Source organism: Phoca vitulina, unplaced genomic scaffold (assembly GCF_004348235.1).
Source record: "Phoca vitulina isolate PV1807 unplaced genomic scaffold, GSC_HSeal_1.0 scaffold15, whole genome shotgun sequence".
Taxonomy (NCBI): Eukaryota; Metazoa; Chordata; class Mammalia; order Carnivora; family Phocidae; genus Phoca; species Phoca vitulina.
Window position 1 is genome coordinate 13,038,275 of NW_022589718.1, and position 21,206 is coordinate 13,059,480.

At 41.7% G+C, this 21,206-nt stretch overlaps 1 protein-coding gene across 3 annotated transcripts in view; it reads left to right on the forward strand.

The window, feature by feature from the left end:
- Positions 1-20,800, forward strand: part of GSR (glutathione-disulfide reductase) — a 40,884-nt gene extending 20,084 nt beyond the window's left edge. For 2 of the 3 annotated variants that reach the window (XM_032413463.1, XM_032413464.1), the window contains 9 exons: positions 361-508; positions 3,470-3,524; positions 6,837-6,936; positions 9,726-9,812; positions 10,832-10,990; positions 12,349-12,460; positions 14,887-15,018; positions 16,635-16,768; positions 19,877-20,258. In XM_032413463.1, the coding sequence (XP_032269354.1) occupies positions 361-508; positions 3,470-3,524; positions 6,837-6,936; positions 9,726-9,812; positions 10,832-10,990; positions 12,349-12,460; positions 14,887-15,018; positions 16,635-16,768; positions 19,877-20,026 (1,077 nt within the window). In that variant the 3' untranslated portion in view covers positions 20,027-20,258. Of the gene's footprint in view, positions 1-360; positions 509-3,469; positions 3,525-6,836; positions 6,937-9,725; positions 9,813-10,831; positions 10,991-12,348; positions 12,461-14,886; positions 15,019-16,634; positions 16,769-19,876 lie in introns of all 3 variants that reach the window. The other variant, XM_032413462.1, reaches the window with a different exon arrangement.
- The last annotated feature ends 406 nt before the right edge of the window (positions 20,801-21,206 follow it).

Here is a 21,206-nt window from a genome sequence, read left to right on the forward strand (position 1 = left end):
TGCAGACACACCATTCTTCAGTGTGATTGCATTGCAAGTGAGGAGGACTTTCTCCCTAAACTCCTGGGGACAGGGATGTAGGGTTTCTCCCTGTGGAGGTGACTGGCACATATTTTTTTGGTCTCTGGATTTTGGCCCAAGATAGCATCTTTATTTCTTCTTACGGCCCACCAAATGGCAATCCCCTTACCTGAGTGTCAACAGATGTTTTGCCGAAACTCAGACGTTAGAGAGTTGTCTTGGCATCAGCAAACCTCGAATCCAGATAGCCTCTGTAGAGAAATGGAAAGAGCTGATACATTGCCACTGGTGTTTTTCTTGTATCTTGAGCACAGGCTAATGTCACGGTCCCTTCTCCAGTCCCATATAGAAATCATCCATGGCCACGCAGCGTTCACGTGTGATCCCGAGCCCACAGTAGAGGTCAATGGGAACAAATACACCGCTCCTCACATCCTGATTGCCACAGGTGGTGTGCCCTCCCGTCCTCAGGAGAGCCAGATTCCCGGTGAGTCTTCTCAAGGCAATACCTGTTGTTAATAGTCAGGTGGAGTTTACTGTTGTCTTCAGCCTTGCAAGCCATGCTAGGGGATCTGTTCCAGTTCTTTCTCTTGGACAAGGCCACATGGCCATAGGAGAAAGTCTCTGCAGAGCCTAAATGTAATTGGCTTAACTGGTACCTAGTGATGGGGCAAAGAAAGGTATTTTTTCCAGCTCCAAGCCCATACATCCTACAGGTAACACAGGGAGAAAAATCAGCAAAGAATCTCCTCCTTTCCTTCACAGCATGGCAGAGATGGTCACCTGCCTGGATTTGTCACATGGGTTGTTATTTACAAGACATGTTCTGTAGTTACTGTTTGGTTCAAGGAAGTGAAATCTTGTGTGGATATGACTTAATGACCTATTAAACCTTCTTCGTATGCATAGTTTTCTCTCTCACACAGAGAATTATAAATTTAAAGCAGTAAGGAATCTCAGATAGTCCTATTCGCTCTTGCATTTTATGCACACAGGGATAAGCCATGAACATACTGCCTTATTCTCACACAAGAAACATGGTTCAAATCTTTCTGCTCAACTAGATTATAAGGTCTTTTTGGGCGGTGATCATAGCTTATACAAATTTTGTATTCTCCCTGGATTGACCTCATAAGATCCATGACCAACCTCAATTTATATGGGAAATTTTGAGTGTATATGCATTTATGTATTTTGTTCTCTTTGGGGAGAGGATCCAAAACCTTCACCAGCTTTTAAAGGGGGTTCATGACCCCCAAAAGGTCAAGAGCAACTACCGTAAAAGATAGTAAGATACTGTTCTCAAGTACCTTAAAATTTAGTTGAAAGATTGGACATAAGCATCCTAATATGAAACAGTCTCCAAGATTGAATGTTAAGTGAAAAAAAGCAAGGTGTGCAACAGAGTGTATAGTATGCTACAATTTGTGTCTTTTTCAAAAGGGAGGGGGACTGTCCATATGCACTGGAATATTTCTGGGAAGATACTCAAAGCCCTGTCATGCTGACTTCCTCTAAGGAGAGGACTAAAGGTCAGGGGTGGGAAGACTTCTGCTTTTCACTAGATGCTCTGTTGTGCTTTTTAAGTTTTTAAAATATATACATTTATTAATTTAAAACATAAAAACAAATGCAAAGAAATAAAATAAAAAGTCAATGTTCCAAGGTTATTTCCAGACAGTGAGGCTTGGGGTGCTCACAGGTGGGACAGATTACTATGGGATGGCATCAACCAAAAAGACTTCCCAGGAAAAGGGTTCACAAATTGAGTGATACGTGCTGAGGAAGAGGAAGACCAAAAGAACCAGTGGGTAATAAAGATGTCTTGGAAAGACATTCAGCCAATTTGACCAGTTTTTCCAGCACTGAAGTTCTGGGGGCACATTCATTAAGCGGAGACTAGAAGACGGTTAGGCCCAATTGTGGAGACTTACAAAGTCAAATGAAGGAATCTCTAGAGTTCGCGACAACTGGGTCAAATAACTGTTGGCTTATAAATAGGGTTGTGACAAGATCTAAGTGATAATTTTAGAAAACTAATGCGACAGTGACTCACAGAGGAGGGAGATCAGTATAGAAAGCTGTCACAGTAGAATGTATGGGAGGTGATGATATGGTTCTGAACCCCAGCATCAGCATCTGACCCGTAAAGGAGAAGCTCAGTTCTGCAGACGGTTACTGAGCCACTGCAGCGGGCCAGGCGTTAGAGAGGAGAACAGGCATAACAGCCTCAGAAGGAAGACTCAGCTGCTGGATTTCATGGATTCCAGGACACATTTTTAAAAAAAGTATATTGAGGGCGCCTGGGTGGCTCAGTTGGTTAAGCGACTGCCTTCGGCTCAGGTCATGATCCTGGAGTCCCTGGATCGAGTCCCGCATCGGGCTCCCTGCTCGGCGGGAAGCCTGCTTCTCCCTCTCCCACTCCCCCTGTTTGTGTTCCCTCTCTCGCTGTGTCTTTCTCTGTCAAATAAATAAATAAAAAATCTTAAAAAAAAAAAAAAGTATATTGATCACATCTGGAATCAGGATGTGTCCTTTATTTTTTTTAAAAGATTTATTTATTTATTTTAGAGGGAGAAAGAGAGCGAGCACAAGTGGGAGGGGAAGTGAGAGGGAGAAAGAGAATCTCAAGCAGACGCTGCACTGAGGGTGGAGCCCGAAGTGGGGCTTGATCTCATGACCCTGAGACCATGACCTCAGCCAAAACCAAGAGTCATACGCTTAACCAGCTGCGCCACCCAGGCGTCCCTGGATGTGTCCTTTAATCATGGCACCTCGAATTTGGCAAAGTGCAATGTTTTTATTAATTGATGAAATGTTGTGGGGGGCATTGAGAGAAGGAATCCTCGATTGACAACTCAGGATTTCATTTGGATTATTGGTGGAAGGTGGTCCATTTAACTGAAGTGGCAAACTTGAGAGAGGGATACGGTTGGGACATAAAGTTTAGGTTCAATTCTAAACATACTGAGTTTGAAGCAAAGTAGAATTATATATATAGCAGGGCAGTTAGAAATCTGGGACTGGAACTTGGGGAGGAGGTCAAAACTGGAATATTTGGAAGTCCTCCACAGTGAGGGGAGAGTTGGCTTAAACCTTTGGAGAAAAACACAGAAGAGAGCCAAGGCTGAGCTGAGGGGTTCATGTCTACATTAGGGGGCAGGAGAATGAAGCAGAGCCGGCAGGGTCTCTTCACAAGAGCCAGGAAGGTCTTAGTTCCTTGGAGAAATGTAATAGGTAGTCGTCACTGCTTTTATTTCTAGAGAGAAAACGGAAATGTGCACTCAGGGAAGACTGGGTTGGCAGCTTCCCAAGTGGAGACTTTGACAAAACTTGTCAAAACAGTATGTGATGGCAGAGAAAGCATCTGGGTCCTACACAAAATATTGATACCGTTTTACAAGAGAAAGCTCAGTCTGTGTGATCTGTATGGCATTTTCCTACACAGGTGCCTGCCTAGGAATAACCAGTGATGGATTTTTCCAGCTGGAAGAATTGCCTGGGTAAGCTGGTTTCCTTCCCAACCTCAGTGTTCATTCTTCCTCAGTCTTTCCTGCTAACATTTCTTCTACCTCCCCCTCCCAGCGGTTAAATGCAGGCATTCCTTGAATTTTCTTCACCTGCCTCTCTTTTTATGACCTTGGGTATCTCATCCACTAATATCCTAGGGAACGACATGGATCTTTTTTCTTTTCTTTTCTTTTCTTTCTTTTCTTTCTTTCCCTCTCTCTCTTTCTTTCTTTCTTTCTTTTCTTTCTTCTAGATTTATGTATTTATTTGAAAGAGAGAGAGCGGGGAGGGGCAGAGGGAGAGAAGCAGGCTCCCCGCTAAGCACAAAGCCAACGCGGGGCTCGATCTCAGAACCCGGAGATCACAACCTGAGCTGAAATCAAGAGCCGGATGCTTAGCCAACTGAGCCACCCAGGCGCCCCCGACTCAGATCTTTCATTACAGTTTTTAGGACCAGAATCAAATACATGGTGGTTTTGAAGAATAAATAGTAAAGCCCTAAAACCATCTTCTTTCTTCACCTTAATACAGCATCAGCTGATGATGTGTCTCAGGTAACTGATTCTGGTTTCCAAAGCAGCTAGTGCAGAGAGAATCTCCATAAATGAAGGCTCTGGCACTTTCACAAAAGAGAGCTTTTCTGAATTTGTCCTCTACGTGTGTTTGTCCAAAGGACCTTAGTAAACGTCTGTCACGGATTTAGATATATAGAAAAAGAATCTACTGAGGAAGATCGTTTCTCCAATTTGAAGAAGCTGCCACTTGCGGGCTTTCGAGGTTGCAGGGAGCCTCCTTTCGCTCTTGATAGGCGAGGATACCTAGGAGCTAGAGTAGGGGCCGTTTGGCTCAGGACTGGTCTTTATCTCCCTCTGAGTAGCACTCGCTCTGGAATCAGTATTGCTCAACGCTGCCGCTCCCGTTGGAGGTCTTAATCCTGTGTTTTTATAAAGACCTTCACAGAGGGTGACTAATAATCCATTGTCCGTACCTTTACCTTAATTCACCTGGAGCCACAGACGGTGAAACGGGGGCAAGAGGGCTTCTTTGAGTTTCATAGCTGCGGTGGAAACCTCCCATGAAGATATTCGGAGCAGGCACCCTCCTGATTTCAAGAGAAGCACAGTCTGTTTAGATTTGCTGTCTGCAGGGCACGCAGCCACGTCAGAGAAGCGCTTTTCTTCCCTCATGATCCTCCCTGTCCTGTTTGGTTTTAGGGTTGAATGATGACACATGTGAGAATGTTTCCAGAAATGTGGTCCTTACTTGTCATGTTTGGATGATACAAGTCAATTCTAGACTCACCCTCATAGAAGCTTCTTTATAGATACCTGTATAAAAGTAAAATCATTTATTTTAAAATATTTAAAATGCTAGCAATACAAGTTTAATAAGTGAATTTATGTGTGTTAGGACAAAAGACTCTGGGAACATAGGAAATGAATGAACAATTTTTTTCTTTTTTTAAAAGCTTTTATTTATTTTAGAGAGAGAGTGCATGAGCGTGTGTGAGCGAGGAGGAACAGAAGGGGAGGGAGAGGGAGAAAGAATCTGAAGCAGATGCCTCACTGAGCGGGGCTCGATCTCATGACCTCAAGAAAGGAAAAGAGGTCAAATATAATAGGAAAGAGGGAGGCCGAGATGGAAGAGCTATTTCATACCTTCCAGACTATGTAGACATTTCTCTTTCCAAATCCTGGGTTGTAAGATAAGCTGACTTGCAGCTATTTGGGTTCATACTTCGTCCCCTGTCTAGACCAGACCCCTCTGATGGCAGACTCACCACATGGATACCTTACCTTTGGAAGGTGGTTAAGAAAGGTTTCCTTTGCTCTTTCCAGATTGCTTGCTTCTTATCCTAGCACTGTAGCAATGGTAGAGGACCGTGTTTGAAGCGTTAGAGAACCCCAGCCCTGAACGGGGCAGCTCCAGCTAAGGGGCATTTATGCTCCAGGCTGCAGCATGGAAGTAATCCTCATTTCTCTAGGGCCAGGATCAGCTTCTCCACCACTGACTCAGACCTTCGTCAGCATTCACCTAGTGTTGAAGATGCCTTCTTAGACTGAAGTTTATGCAGGAAGTCTACTTTTAATTAATTCAGATCTATCCTATAACTTAAATGGCTTGCTTTAATTGGCCTATAACCTACTGCAAAGATTGGTAGAATTGAATAGTGATCAAGGAGAAGTTCTGAGCAGGGAAGAATCCTGGTGAGTGTGTTGCCAGTTTTCGTTTTAGGTATGAAGGTCACTCATAAGGAATCCTCTCTGGGGGCAGCCTGGGTGGCTCAGTCGGTTAAGCGTCTGCCTTCGGCTCAGGTCATGATCCCAGGGTCCCGGGATCAAGCCCCGCATTGGGCTCCCTGCTCCGCAGGAAGCCTGCTTCTCCCTCTCCCACTCCCCCTGCTTGTGTTCTCTCTCTCGCTGTCTCTCTCTGTCAAATAAATAAAATCTTCAAAAAAATAAATAAAATTTAAAAATCATCTCTAGTTTCAAAGGTTTTTTTGTTTCCTCTCTAGAGAAATGAGGCTAAAGAACTTTTTTAAGGTTTATTTGAGAGAACGAGTATGAGGGAGAGGGGCAGAAGGAGAAGAAGAGAGAATGTTTTAAGCAGACTCTGTGCTGAGCATGGACCCCAGTGTGGGGCTCGATCTCATGACCCCCAGATCCCCACCCTGACATCACGACCTGAGCCGAAACCAGGCGTCGGACGCTCAACCAACTGCACCACTGAGGCACCCCGAGGCTGAAGAACTTTTAATAACTAAAAGTATATTTCCCTTCTACAAAGGGATAAAATTACAATGTGAGGGGCACCTGGGTAGCTCAGTCGGTTAGGCGTCTGCATTTGGCTCCGGTCATGATCCTAGGGTCCTGGGATCGAGTCCCACACCGGGCTCCCTGCTCAGTGGTGAGTCTGCTTCTCCCTCTCCCTCTGTGGCTTCCCCTACTTGTGCTCTCTCTCTGTGTCAAATAAATAAAAAAAATCTTTAAGAAAATATAAAACAAAATAAAATAAAATAAAATTGCAATCCAGTATCCAAGATTGAATCTTGGAGCAGAAAAAGGAAATGAATGGAAAAACTGGTGAAGTCTGAATAAAGCCTGGAGTTTGGTCAATAGCAATGTACCAACGTCCATTTCTTAGTTTTGACGGGTGTACCGTGGTTAGGCAAGATGTTAACTTGCAGAAAAACTGGGCAGAGTGTATATAGGACACCTCTGTACAATCTTTTCAACTTTTCCATAAATCTAAAATTATTCCCAAAAAAGTTTATTTGAAAATATTAACCCTATCTCTAATTTTAGCCGCAGTGTCATTGTTGGTGCGGGCTACATTGCTGTAGAGATAGCTGGGATTCTTTCCGCTCTGGGCTCAAAGACATCACTAATGATACGGCATGATAAGGTAAATTCTGTCCTTTTTTCCTTTTCCCTTCCCTTTGCTTGACCTTTTAAAAAAATCTACCCTGAGAATATTAAAGACTACGGTGTAAAGCATGTGGAGGTCAGTTGGTTTATTCTGCGTGGAACTGCATAGAAGCTATTTGAATTGGGCCGTATGTCCTTAGAGCTGCCACTGGATAATGATTTTGATTGGATCAGACTGGCTGGTATTTTCATCATGAAGTGGTAGGTATCAAGTGCCTTAAAAGGAAACATGCAGGCTTACATATAAATATTTGTTAAATTAAACAGACTGTCAGGTTAATTTCTTATTCTGGAAATCAATTTCACATGATCAGAAGGTAGTGTTGGATTAATAACACTCAGTCAAAAAAATTTACTACATGGTTTGCATTAAAAGAAAACGTATCAAAGATATTTGCACACCTATGTTCATGGCAGCATTATTCACAAGAGCCCAGGGATGGAAGCAACCCAAGTGTCCGTTGACAGATGAATGAATAAACAACATGTGTATATCTGTACAATGGAATATTATTCAGCCTTAAAAGAAAGGTCATTCTGACCCAGTCTACAACATGGATGAACTTTGAGGACATTATGCCAAATGAAGTAAACCAGTCACAAAAAGACAAATCTTATGATTCCCCTTATATGAGGTATCTAGGGTTGTCAAATTCATAAAAATAGAAAGTAGAATGGTGGTTGCCAGGGGTTGAGGGCAGAAGGAAGTGGGGAGTTGTTTAATGAGTATAGTTTCAGTTTTGCAAGAAGTAAAGTTCTGGAGATGGACGGCACAACAATGTGAAGAGACCTAACACTAAGGAACTGTATCCTTAGAAATGGTTAAGTTGGTAAATTTAATGTTAAGTATTTTTTATCACAAAAAACAATAACAATAATAATAAAGGAAGCTTACAGATCATCTTATTGAATGTCATTTTATAGATGAAGAAATTAAGGCCAAGCAAAGTTTTGTGACTGCAAATTAGCATCATAACTGAGAGTCAGCTAAGGTCTTAGAAAGCCCAGGACAGTACAGTTGACCCTTGAAAACTTGGGGGTTAGGCGTGCTGACCCCCTGCACAGTGGAAAATCCAAGTGCAACTTTTGACTCCCTAAAAGCTACTAATAGCCTACTGTTGACCTTGGCCTGAAGCCTTATCAATAACATAAACAGTGAACATGTATTTCATATATGTGTTATATTTCAAATTCTTAAAGTATGCTGGAGAAAAGAAAATGTTACTAAGAAAATCATAAGAGGGGCGCCTGGGTGGTTCTGTTGGTTAAGCGTCTGACTCTTGATTTCAGCTCAGGTCATGATCTCAGTGTTGCGAGATCAAGCCCTGCATCGGGCTCCATGCTGGGCATGGAGCCTGTTGAAGAGTCTCTCCCTCTCTCAAAAAAAAAAAAAAATCATAAGAGAGGGGCGCCTGGCTGGCTCAGTGAGTAGACCATGCGACTCTTCATCTCAGGGTCATGAGTTCAAGCCCCACATTGGGTGTAGAGCTTACTTAAAGAAAAAGGAAATTATAAGAGAAAACACATTTACTGTATTCTACTGAAAAAAAAAAAAATCTGCGTGTAAGTGGACCCATGCAGTTCAAACGTGTTCAAGGGTCAGCTGTTTCTTTCTGCTCAAATGCAGCCTCCATGTCATTACCTGTTGAAGTGTTACTTTATATGTTTTTTTGATTAGTCATGATAGTACCACTGGGTTTTGGTACAGTATCGGAGCTTTCAGAGACATGGTTCCGGGCAATAATAAGAGTATTGGCCTAAGAATCTGGCTGACCTTAACAAGCGTGTGATTTGGACAAGTCATTCAGTGCTTTAGGGGCAGGATTTATCAGATCCCTAACCATTCAAATGCTATGATTCTAATTCTTGATTATTTGAGCAAATAGAGGGAGACAAGGGAAATTGATAACCCCAGTCAGCATGTACTTGAGGGAACTTTCTCTTTGGCTTTGAGACTTGTCATATAATTCACCTGCAGGAGATTTATATTTTGAGTAATATCTCCTCTAGGTTTAATGTTATGTTATTTTGCATCACAGGAATATATCCAGCAAACTGGAAGGAAGGAGAGAGGCAGAGGGATAGATAGCCTTAATTTAATGTGTAAATAAGTAAATAAACTGCAGCAGTTTATCAACAGAATGGATAATTCCTGCATTTGGAAAATCAGCTCATTTGCACATGTCCTTGGGTTTCCTGCCCTTGCCAACCCCCCTAATTCTCCTCCTCTTTCCTGTCGTGGTGTAAGTCTGTTCTAGAACTTTCTTATGAATAACTCATGACCTCCCATCTTCACCCTGCCTGGGATTTGTTGCATGCAGATTATCACAAAGAACTCTTCAAGGCCATGTCTTGACTTTTTTTGCATAGATAAGGAGATTTTGCTAGCAAGATCTTCCCTTGAATCATACCAGAGTGGAACCTGCCTTGGAAATACTGAAAGGGGAAGGAGAATTTCTGGTCCCAAGACATAATTATGGAGAAAAGCTGCAAGCTTGGGAGGAGAGGGACATGGCAAAGAGAGTAGAAGCCTGAAGGTTGCCTGTCTATTTAACTCTAAAACAGGAGTTGGTGAAATCAGACATAATACAGACATTGGGGGTGATGTAGGAAAATAGATTAAAACTCCACTTACAATATGGCCATGAATGAAAGAGGAGATAGGGAGGATGCTGATATTTGGCTCCCAAGTTTGTAACGTTATCTTTAATCAAGTTTTATTCCTTTCCCACCACCCATCCCTCTGGTGCCTCTGTTTGTATACAGGTACTTAGAAATTTTGATTCAATTATCAGTTCAAACTGCACTGAAGAGCTGGAGAATTCTGGCATAGAGGTCCTGAAGTACTCACAGGTATGGCTGAGCCCCAAGCATGCTTACAGCCCTTCTTCGAAGCTCTGTGTGTCCTGAATCACGTTCTGCTTTTGGTTCCACCCGAGTGTTTAATAAACACAAACTCTATGTCTCCCCCAGTCAATGTATCCTTTCTAGAGTTACCAATTCTTTTCTTTATCCTAAGAAGCTATATTTCTCAATTATGTGAGTAAAGTCAAGGTATAAAGGATTAGAAATCTGGTAGTTGAATTTAGTTAGAACTACAGCTCATTTTTTTTTGTGCCCAAATGCCTTATTGAACATACTTATTTTTGAGGTTTATATTTATTTTTCAGGGAATAATATTATGGAATCTTTTTAAAGTGTACCCTTTTGAGTTCTGCAAATGCACAGAATTACAGAGTACTCTACTTCTTAGGGAATCACTAAATTTCAGTTTTCCTGGAGCATTAGGTTTGCAAAAGCAATTTGGTCCCTAGAGCTGCACCCTCTCAGTGATGGCCCCATCAAGTAAAATAATAAATGTGAAATTGCTTTGTGAATGTCAAAGTGATAACCTGGCAGTGGGGTCAGAACCCCTTGGGATCTGCACTAAACTGTGTGCATCCAGCTCTTCTGACCTGATTCTCACCCCCTCTCTGTTCTGATTAAGAACATCCAGGAGAAACATCGACTATGAGGTGTGAGCAAGGTTCTTAGTGATGCTGCTGCAGCCGGTATCCTCCCCACCCTTCAGTCACCAATCACTGTGCTTAGATTTGTGACTTAAAATTTTATCACGATTTTTAAGAAGCACAGTTTAAAAACCTTGTTTTTAAGCTGAAGCATTAGGGTGTTGACACAAGCAGACATTTCTGGCCGTTGGCTGGATAATTCCGGCCAACCTAGGAAACAGTCTTGGCTCCTAGGAGTTGCGGTGTTGGCGTCATTTGGGCAAAAGTGAATGTGTCAGCATGAAGGATCCACGCGTAGGATTTGGTGGAGATTTTTTAAATGTTAAGAATTCTAATTTCCTTTTTGTTTTCCATTGCCAATAGGTCAAGGAAGTTAAAAAGACTTCCTCAGGCTTGGAAGTGTGCATGATTACTTCAGTTCCTGGTAGGAAACCCACCTTGACCACAATTCCAGATGTTGACTGCCTGCTATGGGCCATTGGGCGGGACCCAAACTCCAGTGGCCTGAATTTAAACAAAGTGGTAAGCTGACTTAGTCTAACCAAAGCATTCTTGAATCTGTTAGCAGTCCTATGTTCCTCACCCCCTGCCCCCCCCAAACTTTGGTGGGTTCTGTTAGATTTTTTTTCCCTTTTTATCCATGCATCCAGTTTGTCATCAAATCCCATTGCTTCTTCGAAATTGAAAAAAAAATTATTTTACCTTTTTAGTGTGATCACCCTAGATCAGGTCTCTGTCCTGAGTAGCCTCTTTCTTACAGATTTCCTTTTTACAGTGATACTTGGCTCCTTAAAGTCCTGTAATTATTTCTTATCATCTGCAAACTAATCTCCATTGCTGGGTGTGTCAATCATCCTGAACATTTTGGGCACTTGGGGTTGGAAGCAGATGTGAAGCCGATCTACCAGTGTTATAATTAACATTCTGAGGTGTTCTTTTAGATTTTGAAGGCAAGTCTACTGTCTACCTAGCTTGGGGTCTAGGTCCCAGAGTTTGACCCGATTTTGAGTCTTAGTTCTGTTACTTACCAGTTGCATGGCCTTAAGCAAGCAGCTTAATTACTCTTTAAGTTTCAATTGCTTCATATTAGTGTAGGAATAAAAATAATCCTTATCTCACTGGGTTATAGAGAAGAGTAGATGATGAGAAAGTGCATGCAAAGTAATTAGTTTATTTATTTAAAGATTTTATTTATTTGAGAGAGAGAAAATGAGAGAGCACAAGCGGTGGGGGAGAGGGAGCAGCATGCTTTGTGGGGTGCCACCCCGGCGCCCCACAAAGTAATTAGTTTAGATGCTGGCTTGTAGTATGAATTCAGTCCATGTTAACCAGCTGCGGTTGTTGATGATTTTGATGATTTTCCTGATACGCTTTACTACTCTACAAGTAATAATAGGATTATTTTATGTTTGTGGTTTATATATTTGATGGAACCTCTTGCGCATCGTGTAACATTTTGATTTATGTTCTAATAGTAATATCCTTTACCATGTGGATTATTTTTTCAGTTCATAAAAGGTATTTTTCAGCATTTTAAAAATAAAATATTGGGGCACCTGGGTGGCTAGTCATTAAGGGTCTGCCTTCGGCTCAGGTCATGATCCCATGGACCTGGGATCGAGCCCCGAGTCGGGCTCCCTGCTCAGCAGGAAGTCTGCTTATCCCTCTCCTCTGCCTTCCCCCTCTACTCATGCTCTCTCTCTCTCAAATAAATAAAAATCTTAAAAATAAAAAAAAAGATGTTTTTCGTCTTGTGGTTGAGTGTTGTGGTTTTTAAAGATTCGGGCTGAAGAGGTGCTTGAAATGAAGATACAGAGATTTGGTTTGCCTTTTTTGGTAGATAGACCAAATAGTGACATGATAGCCTTTCACTTTTTTAGGGGATTCAAACTGATGACAAAGGTCATATCATAGTAGATGAATTCCAGAATACCAGCATAAAAGGCATCTATGCAGTTGGGGACGTGTGTGGAAAAGCTCTTCTTACTCCAGGTACTGTTTTCCTCGTTTCTTGGGTAAGGGAAGCTCTGTGGGTTATATAAAACCATTCAGCTCTTCACAGTCCAATCAGCTTAAGTAAAGTTAAAAGGATGAATGTCTTAATGCTGTCAAAATAATAGTATATTGAAGTAGTTTGGTACCTGATGTTTTCTGAATAATATTCATTTTTCCTTAGAAGACTTTAAAAGGGCTTTAGTGAAGACTAAAATTGTTACAGAGATGATATGGTCACCTTCTGAAGAAGCTGTAAGTTAGAATCTGAGTTGCATGTGGTGACAGTGGAAGGAAGTGGCTTTGGGAAGAAGCAATTTAGAGTGGCATTCTTACATGATTATTTAGTCTTTTTTTTTAAAGGTTTTTTTTATTTGTGTATACGTATTTTTTAAGTTATTTTTTAAGTAGGCTCCATGCCCAACGTGAGGTTTGAACTCATGATCCTGAGACTGAGAGTTGCATGCTCTACCCACTGAGCCAGCCAGGCGCCCTGATTATTTATTATAATGACCAAGATTGACCCAACTCCCATAATCCCATACCTCAACCTACTTTCTGAGTTAACTGGCACCATTTCAAGCTTTTTTCCCCACTTTTTTTTTTTTTTAAAGTATTACTACCTTTTTTTTTTTTTAATATTTTATTTATTTATTTGACAGAGAGACAGCGAGAGAGGGAACACAAGCAGGGGGAGTGGGAGAGGGAGAAGCAGGCTTCCCGCAGAGCAGGGAGCCCGATGTGGGGCTCGATCCCAGGACCCTGAGATCATGACCTGAGCTGAAGGGAGATGCTTAACGACTGAGCCACCCAGGCGCCCCTTTTCCCCACTTTTATTAGCGACATCACTCCATCTGCTTTCACTCTGTGCCCCGGTGGTACCTCACCAGCCTTTCTAGAATGGCGCTGGATCTTTCCTCAGAATGGAAAGTTACTGCAGTCACACACCCAAAGCCTTTTAGCTCCTTCTGCAAGTTCTTTTAACAAAAGCAAAATAACAAGCAAAGTTTCAAAAACTTGATAACTAATCTAATCGTTGAAAATTATATCAAAGAAAATTTCTTATGTATCCTACTGATACCTTATTTTGGGAAAAAGCTGTCAATTTGAAATCAACAAAATTATTAACTGATGCTTTTACTGAATAATAGGCATTTTTTCTAAATAGGAGATAAAAACAGGCTAAGGAGAATAAACTTTAAAAAAAAAAAATAAGAAGTGGGCGCCTGGGTGGCTCAATTGGTTAAGCGACTGCCTTCGGCTCAGGTCATGATCCTGGAGTCCTGGGATCGAGTCCCACATCGGGCTCCCGGCTCAGCAGGGAGCCTGCTTCTCCCTCTGACCCTCCTCCCTCTCATGCTGTTTATCTCTCTCTCAAATAAATAAATAAATAAAATCTTAAAAAATAAAAGAAGTAAAAATCATTTAAAAAATAAAAGGGGCGCCTGGGTGGCTCAGTCGTTAAGCGTCTGCCTTCGGCTCAGGTCATGATCTCAGGGTCCTGGGATCGAGCCCCGCATCGGGCTCCCTGCTCTGCAGGAAGCCTGCTTCTCCCTCTCTCACTCCCCCTGCTTGTGTTCCCTCTCTCACTGTGTCTTTCTCTGTCAAATAAATAAAAATCTTTTAAAAATAAATAAATAAATAAACTTAAAAAATATCTTATGGGGGCACCTGGGTGGCTCAGTTGGTTAAGCGTCTGACTCTTGATCTCAGCTCAGGTCATGATCTCAGGGTTGTGAGTTCAAGCCCTGCGTTGGGCCCTGACTTAAAAAAAAAAACTTACTCTGTCAAGTCAGTAGCAATATGACTAAGTGTGTAACTGGTGATTGTCTGAGACCCTGGTCAGCAGAACCAAATGGGCCCAGAAATCCCCTTGGACAGTAAGGGAGAGTGTGGGGTCATTCACCACCCAGGATCGTGGTCTTTATCCTTGCCAATGAGAGCCCTAATCCTTCAGGACCAGCCAGGGAGGAGGAGCCACAACGTACCTGATAGAGAGGCTGAGGCTGGGGGGCCTTCTAGGGAATCAAAGGAAAAAAAAAAAACCCATACTGTGAAATGCATAATGTTATAAAGTGGAGCTGTAGTTGGTCAAAGCTAATATAGTTTGCTTCATTAATATTGTATCAAAAAGCTAATATCCTAATTAAGTAGGTAACTGCCAGATGATTGGGAACTAGTAAATAAGCCCCCTCACCCTTTCTTTGTCCTAATAGAATGTACAGAATTCATATAAGATGATAGTTTTGAATTGTTAACAAGGCATTGGTATGTCTTCATTATAGTGACCTAGATATTATAATGAGCATTGGCGTAAAACTTTGTCAGAAGTAGTACATTAAGCCAGATGAGGGAATGCTTAGAACAATTCTGCGGTTTTAAAGTGAGCAATAAACTGAGACGCTGATTTACAAATATCTTTGTAGTTGCCATAGCTGCTGGCCGAAAGCTTGCCCATAGACTTTTTGAATGCAAAGAAGATTCCAAATTAGACTATGACAACATCCCCACGGTCGTCTTCAGCCACCCCCCGATTGGGACAGTGGGACTCACGGAAGGTAGGTGTTTAAAAACAAAGGTGATTTATAGTTTCCGTCTTCCCCCTGACTGCAGGGGGAAGGTGCTGACTAAATCTCCCTTCACTCCCTAAATTCCACTCCTTTCTGGTTGGCCTCTTACCACAATCCGTTTCCTCCCTAACTGCCAACACTTGGAGAGTAGAATTCCTTTTCCCCACACCACCCTGTGTGTCTCTTTGCCTTTTTTTAGCTTTTTTTATTTGAACTAATTTCAAATTTAAAGAAAAGTTGCAAAAATATAGTAATTCCCCTTATCTGCGGTTTCGCTTTCTGTGGTTTGTTACCCGCAGCCAACTGTGGTCTGGAAGGATATGATCCTCCTGACTTACTGTGAGGAGGTCGGGAGTATCCTAACACTAGGTCACAGCACCTACATCACTCACCTCACCTCCTCACACAGGCATTTCATCACCTCACATCATCATAAGAAGAAGGGTGAGTGCAGTATGATAAGGCATTTTGAGAGAGACCACTTTCATGGAACTTTTATTATAGTGTATTGTAATTGTTCTGTTTGTAATATCAGTTATTGTTCATCTACTGTGCCCAACTTATAAATTAAGCTTTATCATAGGTATGCATGTGTAGGAAAAAGTAGTATACATAAGCTTTGGTATTATCCACAGTTTCAGGCATCCACTGGGGATCTTAGAATGTTTTCCCTGTGGATAATAGGAGACTACTGGAGTACAAAGGACTATGTATACCCATAACATTTTTGCTTTACCATAATTTTCTCTACACACACGCATAAACACACACACTTCAGTATCTATTTCCTAGGAACGAGTCCATTCCTTTACATAAGCTACGGTTTTCAAAAGACAACATTTAAATTGATAAAATATGGGGTGCAGGGATAGGCAAAAATAGGTAAAGGGGATAAAGAGGTACAGACCTCAAGTTATAAAATAAATAAGTCATGGGAATGAAAAGCACAGCATAGCGAATATAGTTATTAATATTATAATAACTTTGTATACTGACCGATGGTGACTACACTTAATCATGGTGAGCATTTTGCAATGTTTATAATTGTTGAATTGGTATGTTGCACGCCTGAAACTAACATAATGTCAACTATACTTCAGTTTACAAAAAAGGTATTAAAAAAAAAATTCATACAATATTATCAAAACTATTCACATTTTGCTAATTCTCTCAAATAATGTCCTTTTTTTCTTTTTTTTCTTCTTTAGATTTTTTTTTTTTTAAGTAATCTCTATACCCAGTGTGAGGCTCAAACAACCCCCAGATCAAGAGTCACATGCTCCACTGACTGAGCCAGGCAGGTGCCCCTCAAATAATGTCATTTTTAACACTTTTTCCCCCAAGGTCAGGATTCAGTGCAGGATGATGCATTGTATTTAGTTTTCATACCCCTTTGGTCTCCTTTAATCGAGAGACAAAATTCCTTAGCCTTTCCTTTGTCTTTCATGACATTAGCATTTATGTTACAGAGTGTCCCTCATTGTAGTTCTGATATTTTCTCATGATTTGACTCAGGTTATATATTTCTGGCCATCTCTCTCTTTGATAGCTCAGTGGAATTGTTTAGGTTTTTGACAGATGCTTTTTTTCCCTGTGCATTATAGATGAGGCCATTTATAAATACGGAAAAGAAGATGTGAAGACCTATTCAACCACCTTTACCCCGATGTATCACGCCGTTACCAAAAGGAAAACAAAATGTGTGATGAAAATGGTTTGCGCCACCGCAGAGGAAAAGGTATGGGGAAAATGTAGTAAGCCAAAAAATGTTTTCAGACTTGCAGGGATGGGGGTATTTTGGTGGGGTGGGGAGACCAAGGAAAGTTAAGCCTTCTCTGTTTCAACTGGTGCAGTCCCACTTTTATCTGCCTGCGTATACTGGGGTTCTTTGTAATATTTCGTTAAGAAAGAAGGTTCCAGGGCACCTGGGTGGCTCATTCAGTTAAACGTCTGCCTTCGGCTCAGGTCATGATCCTGGGGTCCTGGGATCAAGCCTCACATCGGGCTCCCTGCTCAGTGGGGAGTCTGCTTCTCCCTCCCCCTCTACCTCTCCCCCCCACCCACTCGTGTTCTCTCTCTCACTTCGCTTTCTCTCTCAAATAAATAAAATCTTTTAAAAAAGAAAGAAAGAGGGGCACTTTGGTGGCTCAGATGGTTAAGCGTCTGCCTTTGGCTGGGGTCATGATCTCCAGGTCCTGGGATCAAGCCCCACGTTAGGCTCCCAGCTCAGCAGGGTGTCTGGTTCTCCCTCTCCCTCTTCCTCTCCCCCTACTTGTGCTTTCTCTGTCTCTCTCTCTCAAATGAATAAATAAAAAATCTTTTAAAAAAATAAAAAGAAAGGTTCCATATGTTTGTGCTTTTAAAACATAGGAGGGAGGGGCGCCTGGATGGCTCAGTCGTTAAGCGTCTGCCTTCGGCTCAGGTCATGGTCCCAGGGTCCTGGGATGGAGCCCCACATCGGGCTCCCTGCTCAGCGGGAAGTCTGCTTCTCCCTCTCCCACTCCGCCTGCTTGTGTTCCCTCTCTCCTGTCTCTCTCTCTCTCTGTCAAATAAATAAATAAAATCTTTAAAAAAAAAAAAAAATAGGAGGGAAACGTTGAAAACCACAGAAAAGCTCACTGTCATTGACCCATAGGTTAGCATAGATAGGCCCCTCGGAAATACTGGTAAGTGTAAGACCTTAATGGAAGATAAATTTAGATTTAACATAACCAATCTGAAGAAGAGAGCGCTTATTCAATAAAAAATTTTCTGAGATATCACTTATCTAGTTTTGGTTTAATATTTTGAGGACCTGCCTGGCTGTTTTCCAGAGTAGCTGCATGCTTTTCACGTGCCCCTCAGCACTGCATGAGGGTTCCAGTGCCCCCACCCCCTTGCCAACACTTGTTACTGTCTTTTATTATAATTGTCCCAGTGGATGAGAAGTGGTATCTCATTGTGATTTAAATTTTGGACAGGTTTGAATTTAAACAGGTTTTTAAAAAAATAATTTTTAAATAGGTTTATTTGGGTATTAGGCCAACCTATGGGGCTTTTCTACAAATTGAATTAAATATTACAGTGGGACATAGCAATATGCTCTAGGAACATGGCTCTGGGAAGGGACAGCAGCTTAGTTGAAGATTCAGGTGTAGTTTCCAGTTTCTCTTGTCAAAAAGAGCACAGTCTGTATCTGATTCATGACCCTGTAAACCAAAAGCCACAAGACATGGTCCCTGGATTATAGAAATCAGCGTCACTGAGGATTGACAGAAGCAGAGAATCAGAACAAAGAAAGTAAGTGGGTTGGCAGCAAAACAAGAGTTGCTGTTTTTTGGCCCTGAATGTTCCTGAATAGGATAAGATGTCCAGATATTGAATCAGTGAGGTCTCTACTTCTCTCTTATCAGTTATTTCTTCATGCCCTTTATCATTCATTTGATAAATATTACCTGACAGACTACCAAAGACTAAGAACTGGGATATGGAGAGGAATCCTATAAAGTTCCTGCCATCCCCCAAAACTTAGTAAATTTAGTTTAGATCACAGTATCTAAAAATCTGTATGGTTTGGGACTTTTTTGTTTTAAATTGAGATATACTTTTTTTAATTGTAAAAAAAAAAGAACATAAAATTTACCATCCTAATCATGGTAAGTACAGAGTTCAGTAGTATATTCTTTTTTTTTTTTTAAGATTTTTATTTATTTATTTGACAGAGTGAGAGAGCACAGCAGGGGGAGCACAGAGGGAGAGGGAGAAGCAGGCTTCTTGCCAAGCAGGGAGCCCGATGCGGGGCTCCATCCCAGGACCCTGGGATCATGACCTGAGCCGAAGGCAGACGCCTAACGACTGAGCCACCCAGGTGCCCCTCAGTAGTATATTCTTGCTCTATTTTTAACCAAAGTATTTTTGTGGCTAAATTTTATACTTTCTCACTCTGCTGAGAATATTTGCTGGAGGGCGCCTGGGTGGCTCAGTCGGTTAAGCGTCTGCCTTTAGCTCAGGTCATGATCTCAGGGTCCTGGAATCAAGTCCCGCATCGGGCTCCCTGTTCAGCGGGGAGTCTGCTTCTCCCTCTTCCTCTGCCCTCCCCCCGCCGCTTGTGTGCTCGCTCTTGCTCTCCCGCTCTGTCAAATAAATAAATAAAATACTTAAAAAAAAAAAATTTGCTGGAGGTGGAACATTAATACAGTTTTCAAGTGATTGAGAAACAACTAGAAGATGCGATATGAAACAAATGTCTCTTAATGGTCCTTCGTGCGGTCATCCAGTGTGTATGGACTAAGGGCCTCCTGAGGGCCATCTTTTGCTTGGTCATATGGAGAGAGCAGGAAGCAAATATAGGCAGGTTCCCTCTGTGTAGAGATTAAAATCTGCAGGGAAGATGGGCTGTAATTTTCTAGTCCCCAAATAAATAGAACATTGTAGTTGTAAGAGTCATGAAGGAGAGATACTGGTACCGAGCGATCACGTGATAGACAGTTTCACTTGGGTGGGAAGGCAAGTGTAGCTCTCGGAAGAATGAATGGGCTTTAACTCAAAAGCGGAGGAAAAATTGTCCAGACAGAGGGAACAGCTTGTGCAAAGGAGAGAGCATGGTGAATACTCGGGACAGAAGGAAAGCCAGAGGGGCCTGAGAGGGGAGAGCCTGAGCGGGGAGGGCTGTGTAGGGTGGGCTGGGGAGGGACATGGAGGCAGGACGGCGTAGGACCTTGTAGGCTGTGTTCTGCCATGTCCAGGTGAGAGACTCAGGTGTTTTTGAGGTTTTAAAATACCACGTATCTCACATGACAAATAAAAAACGTATTCGTCTACCTAATAAAAACTTCTACTTTAAGAATTTTTCTTCCCCTCTCCCTAGGTGGTTGGGATCCATATGCAAGGAATCGGGTGTGATGAAATGCTGCAGGGTTTTGCTGTTGCGGTTAAAATGGGAGCAACAAAAGCTGACTTTGACAACACGGTTGCTATTCACCCTACCTCTTCAGAAGAACTGGTCACGCTTCGTTGAAAACCCAGAGACTTTTATGGTGGGCAGCTGGACCAGGAGACCCAAAAAGAACCAAATTACCATGTTTACTTACCACCGTTCCCATTTTATGTATTTCTTTATTGTAATCAGGAAATTCTGATAGTGGAAATTTTCAGTGCGTAGTAGGACTTATGTAATTAGAAAGTTGTTTTGTCATCCAGGGTTAATTTTCATTTGATTGCACCTCACAGTAATCAATATTTTAAAGTTGTTTTTTTTTTTTAATTTTTTATTGGCAGCTCTGTGCTAGCTGGTTTTTTGTTTTGTTCTGTTTTGTTTTTGTTTGAGCCTCCTCCCAGCTAAAAAACTATATGAAGTACAGTTAATTAAGGTGTTTGAATGACTATCGCTTGCTGATTTTTATAGATGAAGATGACAGCAGGTCTGCATATTGCAAAGCTGCTTCAACAATGTGACCTTTCTCCAAAAGCGTGTGACATGAGAGACCGCTTTCCTACTTTATTTCTTTTGCTTTAAATGATTAAAAATCATGTTCCTTTTATGAGGTGAAGTACATCAAACTTGGGAAAGATTTACACGAGTGAGGGACATTTTGGCAGTGATTTCTGCTTTCAGAAGGAGAGGAATTCAAAGTCTCTTCCTCTGCTGAGAGTTCATAGTTCAATGAATGATTTCAAGTTTTTTATGTGCTCTTGTCATTTTTTTTTTCCTGAAAACTATTTCCAAAAATCTGAAAATAAAATCCTAGCCTTGGGGCGCCCGGGTGGCTCAGTCGTTAAGCGTCTGCCTTCGGCTCAGGTCATGATCCCGGGATCCTGGGATCGAGCCCTGCATCGGGCTCCCTGCTCCGTGGGAAGCCTGCTTCTCCCTCTCCCACTCCTCCTGCTTGTGTTCCCTCTCTCGCTGTGTCTCTTTCTGTCAAATAAATAAAATCTTAAAAAAAAATAAAAAATAAAATAAAAAAATAAAATAAAATCCTAGCCTTTTCTTCTTACAGAATTTGTTATTAGGGATTTATAGCTAAGAGGTCATTTTCTAAGATATTTCACATCGGAGATTACATGCTAACAGTGAGCTACCTTAAGTAGGCTTAAGGCCTTATGAGGGGGAAAAAAGAGATTTTTATAGATTAAGAGCAGAGGTATAAAAGAAGCGTTTAGCAAAGTTAATGGTTGAGTTGGAAGAACAGTCTAGAAAT